The sequence below is a fragment of the Letharia columbiana genome, assembly GCF_014066305.1.
Source record: "Letharia columbiana isolate WasteWater2 chromosome Unknown Sc0000088_s0, whole genome shotgun sequence".
Taxonomy (NCBI): domain Eukaryota; kingdom Fungi; phylum Ascomycota; class Lecanoromycetes; order Lecanorales; family Parmeliaceae; genus Letharia; species Letharia columbiana.
This window is the reverse complement of record NW_023501133.1, coordinates 12,285-32,785: the sequence shown is the minus strand read 5'-3', so window position 1 is coordinate 32,785 and position 20,501 is coordinate 12,285. Positions and strand designations below refer to the sequence as shown.

Here is a 20,501-nt window from a genome sequence, read left to right as displayed (position 1 = left end):
TAATTAATAAATTTTAAGACTAGTTATTATAGTAAGTCGACTTATATCTATTATATTCTAAGATTTTTATTTATAATTAATTATATATAGTCTTAAGTCGAGTTATTAATAAAATCGATCTATTAATTATAGTTTTAAATAATCTATTAAAAAGATAATTTACTTAATTAACGAGGTATATTAAAAATAAGATTATTAAATAGATATTACTTTCTTAAATAAGAATATAATTAATTAGCGATTTATAGTAATAGAAATAAATTATTTACTATATAGAAAGTAAGTAAAGTTTAATTTAATTTAGAGTTAAGACTTTTATTTTCTTTATTAATTTTATAATAGTAGAAGTAGATTAAAAATATATAGTAAGCGATTAGAGTTCGATTTAACTTAGAACTAAAGCTAAAATTTTATTTAACTTAAAAAAATCTAACTTTATTTAACTTAGAAAAATAAAAAATCTAACTTTATAAATTTAATTTATAGATCTTTACTTATTATATATATAAAAGAATAAGATAGAGCTAAGTTAGAAAATCTTAAATTTATATATATAGCTAATTATAAATTTAGAGTTATCTACGCTCTTTAGTTAGATCGACTAAATTAGCTCGCTAGCCTTTCTAAACTCTCTTATTAAAAATTTATATATAGAAGTTTTATACTCTAAAATATTCAGCTTTCTACGAATACTATTACTTTATAATTTCGTAAATTATAGAGCTTAGTATACGCTTTCTAACGCTATAAAAATAATAAAGTTTAGTCTACTATTAATAGATTAAATAAATATTTAAATATAATAGTTATAGTAGTTATACTAGACGCGTTCGAGATTAAATAATAATAATTCTTTCATCTATTAGTATATTTATTATTCTTTTACTATTCTATTAATTCTATTAATTCTATTAATTTCATTAATATAAATATAATCGTCTTCGATACCTCTCGCCTAAAGGTTACTTAATATTTTAGATATATATACCCCTTTTACTCGCCTCTTAGAGTCTCTACTAACGCCCCTAGATTATTTCTTTATAAATTCGCTATTACTAGTAATCGAGGCCGTAGTTTAATAGCTATCTACTACTACTTATAAACGCGTTAAAAAGCTTTTAAAAAAGTCTAAATGAATTTATAGTTATTATTTTCCTCTATATACTCCTTCTAAGCTAGCGATAGTACCTTTTAACTAGCGATATTATCTTCTAAGACGCGTCTTTCTTCTTTATCTATTCTTTATTATTCTATAAATATATTTACTCTCGATATTCTTATACTTAATTAAATAAGAGAAGAATCTATAATAGGCGAATATGAAGAATACTATGAAGAAATTAAGCGATAATAAGATTTCTAGCATTAAGAATACGGCTTAGCTCTTCAAAATCCCATATTATATACTCTCTACGATTTTATATTAAATTATTATTTAATAAGCGGAGAATATTACTATAACTTAGTCTATTATTCTTACTATATTAAAAAGTAAGAGAAGGAATTATAATAGATAAATACGGAGAATACTATAGAGAAATTAAGCGGTAATAAGGCCTTTAGTATTAAGAATACGACTCAGCTCTCTAAGATTCTACATTATATACTCTCCACGATTCTATATCAAATTATTACTTAGTAAGCGAAGAATACCACTATAACTTAGCCTATTATCCCCACTATATTAAGAAGTAAGAGAAGAAACTATAATAGATAAATGCGGAGAACACTACGGAGAATACTATAGAGAATACTACGGAGAAATCAAGCGGCAATAAGGTCTCTAGCATCAAGAATACGGCTCAGCTCTCCAAGATCCCACGTTATATCAGTTATCCACTCAGTTAGTCACTTAGCTAGCTACTTAGTTTAATACTCTATAAGAAAGAAGTAAGAGAAGAAACTATAACAGGTAAATGCGGAGAATACTACGGGAAACTAAGCGGCAATAAGGCTATTATCGTCAAGAACACGGCTTAGCTCTTCAAGATCCTATATTATATCAGTTATCTACTCAGTTAGTTACTTAGCTAGCTACTTAGTCTAATACTCTATAAGAGAAGAAGTAAGAGAAGAAACTATAATAGATAAATATAAAGAATATTACGGAGAAACTAAGCGGTAATAAGACTACTATCGTTAAAAATACGGCTTAGCTCTTTAAGATTCTATATTAATCTACTTAGTTAGAATAAGAGAAATTATAATAGTAGGCGAATATAAAGAATACTACGGAGAATACTACGGAGATAGTTATCAGCAGCAATAATATAATAAGCCTACTCTCTACGATCTCATATTAATCTACTTAGCTAGAGTAAGAGAAGTTACAATAGTAGGCGAATATAGAGAATATTACGAAGAAATTAAGCGGCAATAAGGTTCTTAGCATTAAGAATACGGCTTAGCTCTTCAAGATTTCACATTATATACTCTTCACGATTCCATATCAAATTATTACTTAGTAAGCGGAGAATATTACTATAACTTAGCCTATTATCCCTACTGCAACTTGATCTATTATTTTTTTTTTTTTTTTTTTTTTTTTTTTTTTTTTTTTTATTTATAATTTTTTTTTTTTTTTTTTTTTTTTTTTTTTTTTTTTTTTTAAATTTTTTTTTTTTTTTTTTTTTTTTTTATTTTTTTTTTTTTTTTTTTTTTTTTTTTTTTTTTTTTTTTTTTTTTTTTTTTTTTTTTTTTTTTTTTTTTTTTTTTAATTATTTTTTTTTTTTTTTTTTTTTTTTTTTTTTTTTTTTTTTTTTTTTTTTTAAAAATGTTTTTTTTTTTTTTTTTTTTTTTTTTTTTTTTTTTTTTTTTTTTTTTTTTTATTATATTTTTTTTTTTATAATTTTTTGCGCGCCCCTCTCTATATATATATATCTATATATTATATAGATTAAATTAATTTTATAGTAGTAAAGTAGGTTAAAAAACGCACAGCAAGCGATTAGAGTTCGATTTGACTTAGAAAAATAAAATCTAACTTTATAAATTTAATTTATAGATCTTTACTTATATAAAAGAATAAGATAGAGTTAAGCTTAAAAAATTTTAAATTTATATATATAACTAATTATTAATTTAAGTTCTCTACGCTTTTTAACTAGATCGATTAACTTATTATAAATAAATAAATTAGCATTCGTAACTATTAAAATCTCGCTCTCTTATATCTTTCTTATTAAAAAAATAGATATATATTATTAATATATAGAATTACTTTTTTATTTTCTATTAAAATTTTAAGTTTTTTTTTTAAATCTTAAAGCGCTATTTATGCTTTTCGAATTTTTAAGAATATTAAAACTTAGTCTTATAATTATTAAATCGTAAGGAATTCAAATATCGCTTATTAAAGTTCGCTTATTAAAGATCGCTTATCTACTTACTCGATAGCTCTAATTAAAAAAAATAGTTATAAATTTAATTTATAGATCTTTACTCGTTATAATAATAATATAATATATATTTCTATTTCTATTATCTAAAATAAATAATTTTTATTAAAAATAAAAGAGGAATATACTAGTTAATGTATTAAAATTCAGTCCTTAATTAAATTATTGCCCTTATCGGATAGGTGCGGCACACGGTTCCGGGATAATATCTAAGAACGGCTTTATTCGCGGTGAATGTGATCGAGACTCCACGCTTCCCGCCTACTCAAGATCCTCCTCGATAGATAGAAGTCTAGACAGAGAACGACTACGCTGCACCTCCACCAGCTGATATATCTTGAGACGCGGTCAGAGCTGCTGTTTCACGTTATACTCGCGACGATCGCCCTTATCCTTCTTCACCGCCAGCTGCTTTCTTGGCTCATTCGGTGTCTTTCTACGCGCTCTCATCCCAAGCTAGTATGTTGCAATTGCCCTAGGTACGAAGGTCTTCCCTAAATAACAAAGAACAGATTGCTACTTCCACCCCTTCGAAGCTAGACGATCTGGACGTGAGCGAGCGTCGCAACTACATCTGCATACTTCCGGGTCTCCGGCCTTGACTGGGTCTTCCGAGACCAAACTCTATGGAGGGGAATGTTCTTGGAAAGAGGCAGGGACTCACTCGATTGGCTGTTCAGCGAAAGTTTAGCAGAAACCCTATGATGTCCCTCTATCCTACGGCTCCTAAAACCCTTCACTCCACCCGCTTTACCATCATCCCCGAATCCGCCTCAAGAGCCACGCAGCAGCCTGGAACCACAGCTTCAATCCCCACACCAGTCCCAAAAGCACCAACACCGACGGAAAAGCCATCCAGACGACCGACACGATAACCAACCATCCCCAAACCCGACGACCGAGCTGAGCAACATCCCACATCACCGCGTTCCCCACCGCCTTCACCGCCCCCTCCCACTTCCTGACATCCCGAAGCACAATCCAGCTAGCCAACACCGTCGTTCTTTGCACCGTCCTTCCGACATGTGCACATAAGCTATACTCCTCGCGCAAGGCCAAGTCCGTCTGCCTGATCGACAGCAGGCCCGTCTCCGGACTGGATGGGACACTCGATGGCATATGTGGAGGCGGGGTCAGTGGATAAGGCGAGGGCAGTGAATCGGCCCAGCCGTTGGCCGCGGCGCTTCGATCCATGCGCATATTCCACTCGCCGAGCGCCCGCGCCATGGCTGATTTCACGGAATCCGTGAGGAAGGCGTATCCGGAGACGCAGTAGCGTTTGATATCCGAGGGGGTTTTCATGGCGTGATGGGTAAGGCTCTTTGGGATTTGCGCGAGGCGGCTGATCGAAGGGATCAACGGCCGCCATTCCCGCGGGTGGAGGCGGAGATGGCTGAATGAAGGCAACGCGATGAGGTGGGAGTGGAAGTTGGAGACCAGGTTTCTGGGCAGAGCAGAGAAGAAGCCTGGAAGGTTGTCATGGCTGGGACGGGGGGGTGATGTCGGTCGAGGCGTCGGAAGGGCCTTCTGGTGGTGTCGCTGTCTTCACTACCGCCTCAACATAAGTTGTGCTGAGTTTGACAGATGTTTCTCCGGTATCTGAACTTGCTGGAATTCGTGGATTCGGGCCAGAAGCGCCACGGGGAAAGGGAACTACAAGGTACGGAATGTTAGACACGAAGCTCGAGCATGAAGGAAGGAGGGATATTCACCTGGTTGATTGGCCGTCACAATGCGCAAAAGTAAAAGAAGGTGGACAACGACCGCAATATAGCTAACGTATACCGCTTTCGCCATGTTGAATACACAATGGGATGGAATCAGTGATGATAGAGCAAGAGGAGTCGTCTGATCTTAACATGGATCTTTTTATATCTACGGAAATCCGACTGACAAACAGAAGGATTTCGCTTTTATATATCGTCTTCTCCGTTGTGTTCAAGCTTGTAGAACGCGCGCGATACACCCGGAATTCCTCGCGGAATCAAGACGGCATTCGGCTTTGTTTCCCGCATTCGCATTCACGGATCCCCGTTTGGAATCACCGGCTCCGTCGTATCATGTATAGTATGGATCCGACACTGCAAGATAACCACGGTAGCATACTTGAAGGATTCGCTGACAAGAGCTGCGTGGGCAGTACTTACGTACGCTAAGCTCATTTCCATCCTTCTCGATTCTTCTCCAGCGTGTTGTGATGTGCGCTTTTTGATGTCTGTCAATGTTCATGCCGATGCCAATACCAGCCAGTCAGTCAACACTCAAGAGCTCTGTCCGGTACTACTTCCAATAACCCTTCCACGTCTGTAACAGCCGCCGGCCGTCTACGAGCATCGTCTTCAAAACCATCTTGTTCCAGGCGGCAGAGATTTCAAAGGCATCTTTCTCGCTATGATTTGGTCATGTCTTGGCCTATGAGAGCAAGAGCAAGAGCAAAACGGTATGTTGTAGAGAAATGCAGAGAAACAATGAATGGGTTGATCCTCGATCCTTGAATCTTGATGTTACCGAGATCTGCACCAAGTGCAATTGATCCCGCACCTTTTCTAACTAAACAACTACTCATAAGGAGCTTGTCATCATGCCTCCAGAGAGACGGTCCATCTTCGCTGTATATCCTCCATTTCATCAATGATCGCTCTCTGCTTCTGAACAAGCTCATGCAAGGCGCGAGAGGCGTCTCGCCCTGCGACTCTAAGCTTCTCGTAGCAATTCCGATGATGCATATGGATTTCCTTCCCTGTTCTCAAAGCCAAGTCGCGCCCGTTGTTCCCTTCCTCAAGCATGTGAATACGACGGTCGACCCTGTCGACGGCACTTTGCGCTGTAATTTGATTCGATTCCAGCGCTCGCATGGTAGACGCTGTTTGACCGTATTTAAATGTAGCGTACCGATCTACAAATCCATTGATAGCGCTGAGCTCCGTCTGCATCTCCGTTCGCCGCGTCCGTAGGATTGCATCGTGTTCATAGCAACCCTTCATGAAGGCGTCCAACAGTGTCACCGTAGCTTCGGCATCATCTCTGGCGTGTTTTGCATCCATGCAGCGAGCTTGATGTGTGTTGCATTGGTTCCGAAGATTCTCAACGTCCATGTTTTGGAATTGGCTCTTATCCTTGACGCTTGCTTGCACTAGAGGTCCCCAAATTCAGCTCAGCTCGAATGATATATATTAGAACCACTAAACTTACGATCATCTATCATCAAGGGTGCTGGCGCTGTGGTGTATGCCTTCAAAGGCTCCACTGGCTCCTCACCTCTCAGCAAGGCTATGAATATGACCCTCCAGAGACTGCAGTCGTACGTCGTAGGTATTCGCATATTCACCAGCAAGTGTAGCGCCATGACCAGTACGCAAACTCCGCAGTCATACCCGTTTTCTTGCCTATACACACTGTCGGAAGTGAAGGCAAATGATTCTTTGTCCTCTCCAAGATGCTCGACGACGCAAAAAGCTGCCCGGCGTGCATCCGCGCAAGACGACGCGGCCGCGAGGGAATCATAGTGATGGACCGTGCGCTGGTCGAAATCGAAGAGTAATAATGTCCAGTGATTGCCATGGTGTAGAGTTAAGAGTAACCGTAATGCTCCCATCAGCCGTAAGGGCGGTTTTTTGAAAATCTCCTCCGGATGGTTGACGTCTAGATAGGAGCTGTCCACCAAGCGAAAGTCCTCTTGGTGGTGCCAATGACTGAGTACAAGCTCGATTGCGGTCGCCGAGAGCCATTGCCCCGGTTGTAACGTGTCTGAAGCGCCCAGTCGATCCGTACTAGGCAAGAGCTCGTCCATTACCGAATTTTCTCGAACAGACTCTAAGGAGCTAGTGTGGTCTGGACTGCGGATTTGAGATCTTTGTATGATTGTAGGAGGTACTGGTTGACCTTGCCGAGGGCTTTCCGTTGAGCTGGAAGAATCAAGACTTGGTATGTTGTTCAGTGATGGTACCTCAACGTTCTCCGTCAGAATCCCGTTCAGATCAAAGCGGCGCGCAATGGAACTATCGAGGGTCTCCGTTGCGGGTGAAGAAGGCCATTTGATACCAGCGGTCATGTTGCTCTTGGTCAAGCAATCGTTGAGATCGTCCCCCAGAACACTCGGGTTCTCGAACCCCTCTTCAATATCCCTGTGTGGAGAGAATGGATGGGAGTCAAGGTCCATATCCGGCAGATCTGGGAAGCGTTCTCGAGGCAGCTCGATCGACTAACACTTGTTAGTACCAGAGTGACACAAGCATAGACTCACTTACACGCTCGTCATCTACATCATCTGCATCGTCTCCTCGAAGATGATATTGCTGATTCTCCATAGCGCCTTGGTCAATCTCATCGTCGCGTACAATCCGACAGAGTCTCTTGTTTCCTGTGGGATCAACATATGTTCCATCTCTTGGACCCTTCCTCCTCCGTTTTCGGCTGGCGATGTTTGCATAGCGAACGGTGTCATTACGAACCAAAGATGAAGCATTAGCGTCTGTCTTCATAGATTCTGAATTGGATCTATCGCTCCTGGGGTCCTCATCTTCTGCTCGAAGAGAAGAGCTGTGACTCCCCTGTAGAGAGATTTCGGTGTGTACTCGAGAGGCAGCCAGAACGTCAGCAACAGTCAGGACCTTCTTCCTACTCCTACCGCGGGACAGATGAGCGGGTAGAGCAGCCCGCGCTTCGATTTCCTTCTTGAGCGCCATCTGTGCTTCCTTGTAGGGGCAACAGGCCGAAAATCGCGCAAGAGCGGCGAGGAGATGTTTCGACGGACGTTTCTGGGCGATCCATTCAGGTTCCAAGACGCGGTCGTACCACACTCCCCAATTTTCCAGGATCTCCTTGCTTGAAGCTTCACAGCGTTCTTGTAAACTGTAGGCCGCATTTCGTACCCCTTTGAGCCCGATTTCCCCTCCATAATGTTCTTGTACGAGCTGGTTCCAGCCGTGGAGCGACGTTTCATCCAGCTGATCCTGCCGGATGAGCCCCTCAACGTATTCAGCAATGGCACTGGCCGTGCAGGTCCATTTGTCCTCCTCCTCCTCTTTCCGTCGAGTCGCGGTTTGGAGGTAGTCTTCACAACAGCTGATGATCTCGGAGGAAGATAAACCTTGACATTGTAGTTGTAGTGTAGTCGGCGAGATTGTATCCATAGCACAGCCGGTCTGGGTATTGGCAAAGCCTTCTGTCAATGCATGCATGATGTGATTTCATTTTGCCTCTGCTTCACCCTTCACCTTCACCTTCACCTTCACGCCCGACCAAATACTCAGCCTTGCGAAAATGGAGAAAGTGATAGAAGTGTGGATACCGAGGATTACCCGATTACCCGGTTGCTGTGCGGACCTCGGCACGCTAAGGGTAATAACTTGGTTAAGGGCTAAATTTTGATATAAGCTAGGATATATTAGCTAGTATCCGATAACCGGCCCGAAGATAACAAATGCGATTTCTATTACTATTATTAATACTATTACTTTATAACTACTATATAATCTATACTTAATAATCTAGATTTATTCTATAGACTCTATTTAATTCTTTTTATTATAAAATCGTTTTATATAATTTTCTTTATAATATAAAGAGACTTTATATATAGCGTATTCCCCTCTAGTCTTTAATACTTTCTTACTATTATTACTAATTTCTCTATTAAAACGCTTCTTCTAAATATTAAAATAATATATAAGATACTATCGAATAGTATTTAAATTTTATTAATTATAATAATTTTATAATAATTTTAATAGAGTAATAATCGAGATAAGAGGCGGTCGAGATTAAATATCTTCTCTATCTTTTTTAATTAATTCTATTACTATTAGCTTAAGAAACTTCTAATACTTCTAATAAAATATTTCTATTAATTTATAGAGCTTAAAGATATTTAAAAAACTTTTATTTAAATGCTAATAAAGTAGAGATATTTATTTTTAATTATAAGCTCGCTAAGAAGAATATATAATTACTAGAGTATTAAATTAATTAATTTTCTTTATATACTTATTATAGTAGTAGAAAAGCTTAAGAACTTAAAACTTCTTTTTTTATATATTCTAATTATTCTCTTTAAAAGTAGATAAAATTATATAATTATTTATACTAGTCTTATTAAGACATTTTCTCTTTTTAAAAATAAAGTTATTAATCTCTCTTATATTATATATAGTAATTAGAGCTAAAATAAGATTATTATCTTATTAAATTATTATTAATATATTATTCTAAATTATTATAGCGAGAACTTCGTATAAAATATCTTTTATAAAAACTTATTTTATCTTTATAAGTAATTTTAAAAGATCTAATTAATTTAGCTTTATAATTTTATATATTATAATTTCTCTATCTTTTAGAGCTATAGTTAGCTTAATTCGATAAAATAGTTATTTATAAAGAGAATAAAGTTATAAGATAGTATATTAATAGTTAATTTAAATATTATAGCTAATATATCTTTAAGATTCTTAACTTTTAATTTACTCTTAAGACTTTATATAGAAGAATATTAGATATAATTATAAATATAATTTTTATCGCTAATTACGAAAAGCTTATATCTCTTCTTAATTAGTTTATCTAAAATTATTATAAAATAATATATATATCTTATCTTTTTAATTATATATTTATTAATTATAATATAAGAACTTAAGATATAAAGCTTCTTTTAATTACTTTATATCTTACTTATAAATAGCTAAAGCTTTTTATACTATATAAATTATTTATATCTATTTATTCTAATAATTCTAAAGTTCTCTTTAATAAAGATCTAAGTAATAAATAAATTTTCGAAGAAGAATATAGCGATTTCGAGTTATATTTCTAATAATTAATAAAGTTATTAAAGTAATTTTATTAGTTCTCTAATAATTATAAATAGTAGAAAAATAAAAGATTTTTATATAGATTATAATAACGACGAAGATTTTTAATTTTAAAATATTAATAGACTTTTAAATAAAATCTAAAGTACTCTATAGAGAAATATATAAATTAATATTTCTATAAAGTATATTCTAGATAATAATAGTTTATATAAAACTAAATATTATATATAGAGTAATTTCTATATTACTTAAAAGATAATTAATAGTTATATAATATTTAATTTTTATTAACTAATATTCTAATAGTAAAGATATACTCTAAAGAAGAATATTACGCTATTTAAATTTCTTCTTTCTTATATTAATCTAGATATCTCTTTTCTAATATTTTATAATTTAATTTAATTCTTTTTTATTAGAAGTAGATAGAGTAGTAATTTTAGCTATATTAAATTTAATATAATAGAGTTATTATAAAGAATAAAAAAAGTCGCGTAGTTGAGACGCGGAGAAAAACTACGCTAATTTATTACCTCGATCTAGACGATTATCGAATATCTCTCTTTTATACTTAATAGAAGTTACTTATTTTAGATAATAAAAAATAAGTATATTTTATCTATTATATAGAGGTCTATATTAAAAGTTCTATATATACGCTAAAACTCTTAATATTCTTAGTAAATATTCTTATATATTTTAAATATTAATACTTTATATAATAGCGATATTAATATTTATTATATATAATATATATATAGATAATATATAATAGCGATATTATTATATATATATAAAATATATAATTATAATATTATTATATATATTATAGCGATAATAGCGATATTAATACTATATATACTTACGCTAATAGAGAAATAGAGAAATAAAAGAAGAATATAAAGAATTTTAATATATATTTAATATAGTAAGTAGATATCTTTTTATTACTCTTTAATTCTAATATATTTAATATTTAGAGTATTAATTATAATAACGAAATTAAATTTTAGATATTTATTTTAATCGAATATAATATTATAGCGAAGATCGTTATAGCTATTATAAGAGTCTCTTATTAAATTATTAATTATCTAAAATAATAAGCTTATAATAGAGAATATAATCTTATCGTATTTAAAAAGCTATTATTATCGTATATATTCGATATCTCTAAATCTAGACGACTCTTTATTATTATACTTAAGCTTAAGAATATTATTTTAATCGCTATATAAAAGAATTATTATAATTATAAAAAGATTTCTTTTATATTAATTATTAAGTAAGAAATCTTTTTAATAATAATTCTACGAGTACTTAAATATAATAACTTTTAATTAATTAAAATTATTAAAAAATTATCTCTTTCGATAACTTAAATAAAAGCTTATTATTAATTCGCTTTACGATATAAAGATTAAATTATAAAGAATTAAAAAAATATAATTTAAATCGATAAGATTAATATAGTTTTAAACTCTTAATAAGAATAAATATAATAATAGTATTAGCTCGATAAGATCTATATTAAATTTACTATTTAATATTATTTTATAGATACTATAGAGTTTATATTTTAGAGATATTTCTTATATAATAAAAAGAATTTATTTTATATTTAAAAGGTCGAAATAGTAATTAAAAAAAAAAATATATTTAGAAATTAATTATTATTAATAAAAGCTTAAATCTTAAGATTAAATTATAGTAGAAACTTTAAATTAATATAAAATATATAAATTTATATAACCTTCTAATATAAAGTTTTAGTAAAGATTTATAGTAGAAATTAAGAAAAATTATTATTATAGAAAAGAAATAGAAAATTAACTAATATCGCTATTAGAAGAAGATTTATTTATATATACTTCTTTAAATTCTCTAACTTTTTTCGCTAATTAGATATAAATTCTTCTTTTATTACTTCTAAAATTTATTTAGAAATATAAAAAAAATAGATTTAATATAGTAGTTATAAAAGATAAGATCTTAATCTATATCTTAAAATTTTAGAAATTAATTTTTATATTTATAAATAAACTTAGATTATTATAATATAAAAACTTATTAGATTTAATTATATTAAGCTATATTAATTTTAAATAAAGCGATATATTACTTAAAATAATTTATTAATAACTCGAAAAAAGACTAAAAAGCGATAAACTTATTACTAAAAATATAGGCTTTTATAAAAGAGAATTTAGAAATAAATAAAATATATATCTAGATATATTATCGAAGTTATTTATTTAAAAGATAATAATAAATATAAGAAAGATTATTTTAAAGAAGATATATAATTATATAATTTAAATAAGCGAGTTAATAAGTATATAGATAATTATATAAAGAATTATTAATAAAGAATAAAGCTATTTAAGAAATTTATTAAATTATTAAAAAATATTAAGAATATTAAGAGTTTAAGCGTAGATGTAAAACTTTTAATATAGATCTCTATATAAGAAATCTTATTATTATAATTTTTTTAATAAAAGTTAAATAAAGATTTTTTTCTTTTATAGATAAATAGTATTTATAAAAGTAAAGTATTTTTAAAAAATTAAAGATTACTATATTTAAATTAACTATATTAAAAGAAATTAATAGAAATATTATATTCTCTAAAATTCGAAAACTAAGTTCTTATTTATTCTTTATTCTTTATATTCTATTATATACTCTTTAAACTTATTTTCTCTAATCTATCTCTATAATTAATTATATTATTATTATTATTTTTATATATATAATTAAACTACTTAATAAAGTATTTTTATATTAAAATAATGAAAAAATAAATTATTTAAAATTATCGAAAAAGATTAATACTATCTTATTATTCTTTAATTAAAGTTTTAAATTTTCTTTATTATATTAATAAGAGTTTATTATTAATATTTTTTAAATATTTTTTAATTAACTTATTATTAATTATAATATTTCTATTAATAAATAAGAATTTATAATTAAAGAATTTTTTTAAAATTATAATAAAAGTAATTAAAATCTTTATTAAAGTATTTTTAGAATCTATAATTATAAATTAAATTAAAATTTAAGATTTTAAAAGTTTTTATAATAAAAAAAAAATTTTTATAAATATTTATAAGATATTAAATAAATATATAATTAAGATTATTAGAATAAAGAGTTAAAAGAGAAAGACTTTAAAATATTATATTATAACGAGTTAAGGTCTATAAATTAAATTCATAATTATTTTTCTTAACCGAGGCTATTAAGTAAATTTTGGTAAGCGATCTTTAATAAGCGATATCTGAATTCTTTATCTTTAAATATCTATAAGATTAAATTTAGTAATTCTTTTTTTATCTAAAAGTCCATATTATACTTTATAGTTTAAATAAATAAAAATTTTAATTTTAATAGAAAATAAAAAGTTTATTCTAAAATTAAATAATATATACCTATTTTTTTTTAATTAGAGCTATTCGACTATCGAGCGAACTCTAATAAACGATATTTAAATTTCTTACGCTTTAATAATTATAAGATTAAATTTCAGAATTCTTAAAAATTCGAAAAGTGTAGATCGCGCTTAAAAATTCAAGATTTAAAATCTTAAAAAGTTAATAGAAAATAAAAAAGTTTTTCTATATATTAATAGTATATACCTATTTTTTTAATAATTACGAACGCTAATTTATTTACTCGCGATATTTAATTAAAAAGTATAGATCTAATAAATTAATAATTATCTATATATATAAATTTAAGATTTTCTAATTTAACTCTATCTTATTCTATTATATATACTAATAAAATATATAGAATTATCTTTAAATAGTATTTAGAAGATTATATTTTCATTTAATATAGTATGTTAAATAAAGATTTAAAGTAGAATTAATTATTTCTTTAAGTTATATTTCTCTTTATATTTATTCTTATAATAAAAAATATTTAGATTAAAATATTTAAGTTAAGAATTAAACTAATAAGTCTCTAAAAAAAGAAAAATAAGTAAATTATTAATTGTCTAAAATGTAATAATAATAAGAATCTATAATCGTAGTGTATAATAAGCTTAATTATTTCTATCTAGAAATCTACTACTTATAATAATAATATTAGAAACTTAATAATATATGTAATAACTCTATATTATAGTATAAAGAGAATACTATCTATATAGAATTATTATAAATATAAACTTTATAGTAAGATAGAAATATTAAAAGATTTTAGTACGCTAAGCTTAATTAGACTATAATATAAATAAGTAAGATTATAAGATTATTAAAATCGTAATATTACCTTCTCTCTTTAATTTAAAATTTCGACGACGATTACTATATAGTAGATATTAATCTTATAAAAAGTATATCTAGATATATACGAAGTAATATCTTTAAATATATTAATTTAGTATTTTATTATAATATTAAAGTCTTTTTATAAGTTAATATAGCTATTATAGATTAATAGCACTAATAGAGAAGATTATTTTAAAGATCTTTTAAATAATAAATAAGAATTAATAGCCTCGAGATAATAATAATAGAAGTCTACTATTAGATTTAAATATTCTATTATATTCGTAAATAGTTATTAGAATAAAATTTTCTTAATCTTAGAGCCTCTATATCTAATTTTATATATTAGATATTCTCTCTTACTAGTTAAGAAATTATTCTTTTATTTATCTAATTTAAATTAAACTATTTTTTTAATATTATAGACTTTATTTTTTTTTATTAATATCGATAAATAAAGAGAGAGATTTAATCTATTTTAGTAATAAGTTATTATTATTAAGATATAATAGCTATAGATAAAAGATAGAGTAGATATTATTTATAAAAATCGAGAGTTTTAATTTATAAGCGAAATTATTTAAAGCTTTAATAATTTTAAATAATCTAAAATTCTTATAATCTAATAATTTATTAAGGCGTATAATTTTAATATTTCTTTTATTAAATATAACTATATCTTTAACTTTAAATTTTAATATTAAGAGTTAATAATAATTAGTTTATTTTTTTTATAAAGTTTATAATTATTCGAGTTAACTTCTTAGATAATTTCTTATAATATTTATCTTTTTAATAAATTTATTAATTAACTTAATATCTCTCTTCGCTTTTTAATTAGCGAATTAATTTTAAAGAATTAAGAGTTTTATTTTTAAATAGAGAATATATTCTTTAATAAGAAGGAATAGTAATATATTTAATAAGATATTCTTATCGAAATTAGTCTTAAACTCTACTATTAATAATAGATTTACTTAATTATCTTAATTATAATTAATATAAACTCTAAGATATTACTTTAGAGTAGCGTTAATATTCTCTATTTATTTATTAATTTCGAGATAAAACGTAGTAAAGAGTTTAAATTTAATCTTAATTCTCTTATATAATCTTTTTTAGAAATATATTATAAATTAAATACCTCGATCGAAGATAATAATAAATAAATATTCTTTCTCTTATTATATAAATTCGATAAAGATCTAAACTACTATCTTTACTTTTAGAGAGTTTAAAAGAATAAAAAATTTCTTCTTATTAAGTCTATTTATAACTATTATAATATATTAATAAAAGTAATTATATCTAAGATAAATAGATAGTAACGTAATAAAGTTAATAAAAATATCTTATTAATATTATTTAGAAATAAGAAGAAATTTAAATAAATCTTATTTATTCTCTTTATAAGTTTTAGATTTTTTATAAATATAATAGCTCTTAATATAGCGAGTAATAAAATTTATTATTCTTAGTTAATAGTAAAGCTTACTTACTCTATTATAAATTAATAATCTATTAATATAATCTTTAAATAAAGAGTTATAAATATCTTTAATAATTTTAATTTATAATTTAGAAACGTTTAGTATATATAGTCTATTATTAATATATAATAATTTATTATAAAAATAATAATTATCTAATTTTAACTTAAGATTATTCTTAATTATTTTAAATAATAGCTTTCTCTATTTAGATATTTTTAATTAAATAATTTTTTAAGCGATATTATTATTATTATTATAAGTATTTTTTATTTAATATAATAACTTAGAAGTATTAGTAATAGAGATTTCTTTTAATTCTTCTAAGAATTTCTCTTAAGAAGTCTCTATTAAGACCTTTAATAGTAATTCTTTATTAAACTTCTTATTATTAATATTATCTTATTCGCTAAATTTATATAATATTATAATTAGAGAGATAATTTTTTTTTATATTATTTAGAAGTATAATAGTAAGATATATAGCGTTCTTAATATCTTCGTTAAGATTATTATTTTTAAGAATTATATAATATCGATAATAGATATAATTATTATTCTTATTTTTAGATAGAACTCTTATTTATTAAATAAGATTATTAGATTTAATACTTTATTTTTTAAATCGATAGATAATATAAAAGTTAAATTCGAAGAGAAACTTTATCTATCTTACTTATCGAAAATTAAGTTATTTAAAAAATATAAAATTTTATAAATTTTTATAATTTAAAATAACTTTAATAGAATTTTTAATAAGAGTATTCGCTAGCTTAGAATATTATTTCTTATAAATCTATATTATAACTATAAGTTTCTTATTATAAATATTACAAGTAAAGACCCATGAATTAAATTCATGGAGTTGGATTTTTCATTTTTCTAAGTTAAATGGAGTTGGATTTTTCTAAGTCAAATAAAATTTTAGCTCTAGCCCTAAGTTAAATCGAACTCTAATCGCTTACTGTACGTTTTTAACCTACTTTTACTACTATAAAATTAATTTAATCTATATAGTATATAGATATATATATACGGAGAGAGGCGCGCTAAGGCTTAATTAGAAAGGTATATTAAGTGAAGAATTAATCCGTAATAATTGCCTATAAAAAATAGAGAAAGGCCATATCCTTATAATAAGAAGTATCGAAATATTGAAAAGAAATAGAGATAATATATCAGTTAGTGGTGTGAATTCCATAATATCTCCTACCGCAGTGAAATCTTTCGAATAATGAAATAGCTGTAGACATCGAATGGTTTCAATTCGTTCAAATATGTATCATCCGATGTTCCTCTTGTAGAGGCCGTAGTGATATACTATATTAATGTAGTGGGGATGACAGACCAAGTTGCAGTAGTGTTCTCCGCTTGCTAAGTGATGATTTGATATGGAACCGTGGAGAGCATATGACGTGGGATCTTGGAGAGCTAAGCCGTGTTCTTGACGATAGTGGTTTTATTACCGCTTAGTTTCTCCGCAGTATTCTCCGCATTTGCCTATTATAGTTCCTCCTCTTGCTTCTCCTCTTATAGAGTATCAGACTAAGTAGCTAGCTAAGTGGCTGACTAAGTGGATAACTAATATAACGTGGAATCTTGGAGAGCTAAGCCGTGTTCTTAACGATGGTGGCCTTGTTGCCGCTTGGTTTCTCCGCAATATTCTCCGCATTTACCTATTGTAATTCCTCCTCTTACTCCTCCTCTTGTAGAGTATCAGACTGAATAACTAGCTGAGTGACTGACTGAGTGGATAATTGATATGACGTGGGATCTTGGAGAGCTAAGCCGTGTTCTTGATAATAGTGGCCTTATTACCGCTTAATTTCTTCGTAGTGTTCTCCGCATTTGCCTGTTATAGTTCCTCCTCTTACTTCTTCTCTTGTAGAGTATCAGACTGAATAGCTAGCTAAGTGGCTGACTAAGTGGATAACTGATATAATATGGGATCTTGGAGAGCTGAGCCGTGTTCTTAACGATAGTGGCCTTATTATCGCTTGATTTCTCCGCAGTATTCTCCATAGTATTCTCCGCAGTGTTCTCTGCAGTGTTCTCCGCAGTGTTCTTCGCATTTGCCTGTTGTAGTTCCTCCTCTTACTCTTTAATGTAGTGGGGATGATAGGCTAAATTGCAGTGGTGTTCTTCGCTTGCTAAGTGATGATTTAATGTGGAATCGTGGAGAGCATATAACGTGAGATCTCGGAGAGCTGAGCCGTGTTCTTGATGCTGGGGGCCTTATTGCCGCTTGGTTTCTCCGCAGTGTTCTCCGCATTTGCCTGTTGTAGTTCCTTCTCTTACTCCTTAATGTAGTGGGGATGATAGGCTAAGTTGCAGTGGTGTTCTCCGCTTGTTGAGTGATGATTTGATGTGGAACGGCTAAGTTGCAGTGGTGTTCTCCGCTTGCTGAGTGATGATTTGATATGGAACCGTGGAGAGTATATGACGTGGGATCTTGGAGAGCTAAGCCGTGTTCTTGACGATGGTGGCCTTGTTGCCGCTTGGTTTCTTCATAGTGATCTCCGCATTTGCCTGTTATAGTTCCTCCTCTTACTCCTTAATGTAGTGGGGATGATAGGCTAAGTTACAATGGTATTCTCCGCTTGCTGAGTAATAATTTGATATAGAATCGTGGAGAGTATATGACGTGGGATCTTGGAGAGCTAAGCCTGTTCTTGGTGCTGGGGGCCTTATTATCGCTTAGTTTCTCCGTAGTGTTCTCCGCATTTATCTATTATAGTTCCTTCTCTTACTCCTCAATATAGTGGGGATAATAAACTAAGTTATAGTGGTGTTCTCCGCTTACTGAGTGATAATTTGATATAGAACCGTGGAGAGTATATAATGTGGGATCTTGGAGAGCTAAGCCGTATTCTTGGTGCTAAGGGCCTTATTGCCGCTTTATTTCTTCATAATATTCTCCGTATTCGCCTGCTATATTGACTTCTCTTGCATTAACTGAGTAGATTAGTATAAGATCGTAGAGAGTAGGCCTATTATATCACTGCTGCTAATGACTATCTCCGTAGTATTCTCCATATTCGCCTATTATAGATCCTCCTCTTATTTAACTAAGTGCGAGGGTATTGACGCGTTTATAAGTAGTAGTAGATAGCTATTAAGCTCGCTTACAACCTCGATTACCAGCAGTAGCGGATTTGTCGAGGGTGGCCTAGGGCGTCAGTAAGGGCTCTAATTGGGCGAGGGGTACCGAAGACGATTGTGTTTATATTGGTGGAATTGGTAGAATTGATAGAATTAATAGAATTGATAGAATTAATAGAATGATAAAAAGAATAATAAACAGGTGAAAGAATTATTATCCGATTTCGGACGCGTCTGGTGTGACTACTATAACTACCATATTTGAATATCTATTTAATCCATCAATAGTAGGCTAAACTTCATTATTTTTACAGCGTTAGAAAGCGCACACCGAGTTCTATAATTTACGAAATTATAAAGAAATAGCATCTATAGAAAGCTGGTTATTTTAGAGTGTAAAACTTCTATACATAAATTTTTGATAAGGGAGCTCAAAAGGGCTAGCGGGCTAACTTAGTTAGTCTAGCCAAAAGGCGTAATAACCTCGAATTGATGATTGGCTGCACATATAAATTCAAGGTTTCCAAGCTCAGCCCTATCTTATTCTTTTATATATACTGATAATTATACTTTATAGAGAATATCTTTTTAAAAAGAAATACTATAGATTTAAATACTTTATTTTTATTTTCTTATAATAAAATAATAATAATTATAAAATTAAACGCGTTTATTTTTAGTTAAATCTTTTTATTTAAATTAATATAAGTAAATATAGAAATAGTAGTAAAAGCTTTCTTAAGTATTTTAAAAGCGAGTTATTTAGAGTATTCTTAAGTCTATTAATAAATAAAATCTTTCTTCTATTAAAAAAAAAAATATAAATAAGATTTATTAGAAATTAGCGAATTTTAGAAATAATTATATATCTTTAATATATCTAGATTTCTTTTATTAAGTAATAATCTTAATTTTCTTTATATCTATTTCTACTTTTTTCGTAATAATAATTAATTCTAGATATTTAATTTTAATAATATAAAAATTATATTTATTAATATTAAGATAGAGATTAGCTTATCGAAGTTTCTTTAATATCTTTTTTATATATTAAATATACTTATCTTCGATATTATTATAGATAAAAATATTATCTAAATAGATAATATAGAATATATTTAAATATTCGCGTAAGATATTATTAATAAATATTTAAAAAGTGATAAAAGTATTATATAACTCGAAAAATATTATTATATATTCGAATAGACTATATTAAGTAAGAAATATAATTTTTTTCTTATAATTTTTTTTATTTTAATTTCGTTAAAAGCGGCTATAATATCGAATTTACTATATATTCTCATCGCGTATAATTTAGCGAGAGTCTCTTTAACTAATAAAGAAGTATTTTAATTAGAAATAATAAGTATATTAAGAGCTCTATATTTTATATATAGTCTAAATCCT

The 20,501-nt window shown here is 28.9% G+C and overlaps 3 protein-coding genes across 3 annotated transcripts; all 3 read right to left on the bottom strand.

Moving 5' to 3' along the window:
* Positions 1 to 4,154: 4,154 nt before the first annotated feature.
* Positions 4,155 to 4,700, bottom strand: HO173_012650 (uncharacterized protein; the record flags this gene model as incomplete). The annotated part of the gene is made up of 1 exon (XM_037314485.1): positions 4,155 to 4,700. One exon carries the CDS (start codon positions 4,698 to 4,700, stop codon positions 4,155 to 4,157), a length of 546 nt encoding a protein of 181 aa, XP_037158626.1.
* A 175-nt stretch (positions 4,701 to 4,875) lies between these two features.
* Positions 4,876 to 5,195, bottom strand: HO173_012649 (uncharacterized protein; the record flags this gene model as incomplete). The annotated part of the gene is made up of 2 exons (XM_037314484.1): positions 4,876 to 5,051; positions 5,111 to 5,195. 2 exons carry the CDS (start codon positions 5,193 to 5,195, stop codon positions 4,876 to 4,878), a joined length of 261 nt encoding a protein of 86 aa, XP_037158625.1.
* Positions 5,196 to 5,977: 782 nt separating this feature from the next.
* HO173_012648 (uncharacterized protein) lies at positions 5,978 to 8,578 on the bottom strand (the record flags this gene model as incomplete). Its single annotated transcript, XM_037314483.1, has 3 exons — positions 5,978 to 6,531; positions 6,591 to 7,599; positions 7,646 to 8,578. The coding sequence occupies 3 exons, from the start codon at positions 8,576 to 8,578 to the stop codon at positions 5,978 to 5,980; spliced, it is 2,496 nt and encodes an 831-aa protein (XP_037158624.1).
* Positions 8,579 to 20,501: the final 11,923 nt, after the last annotated feature.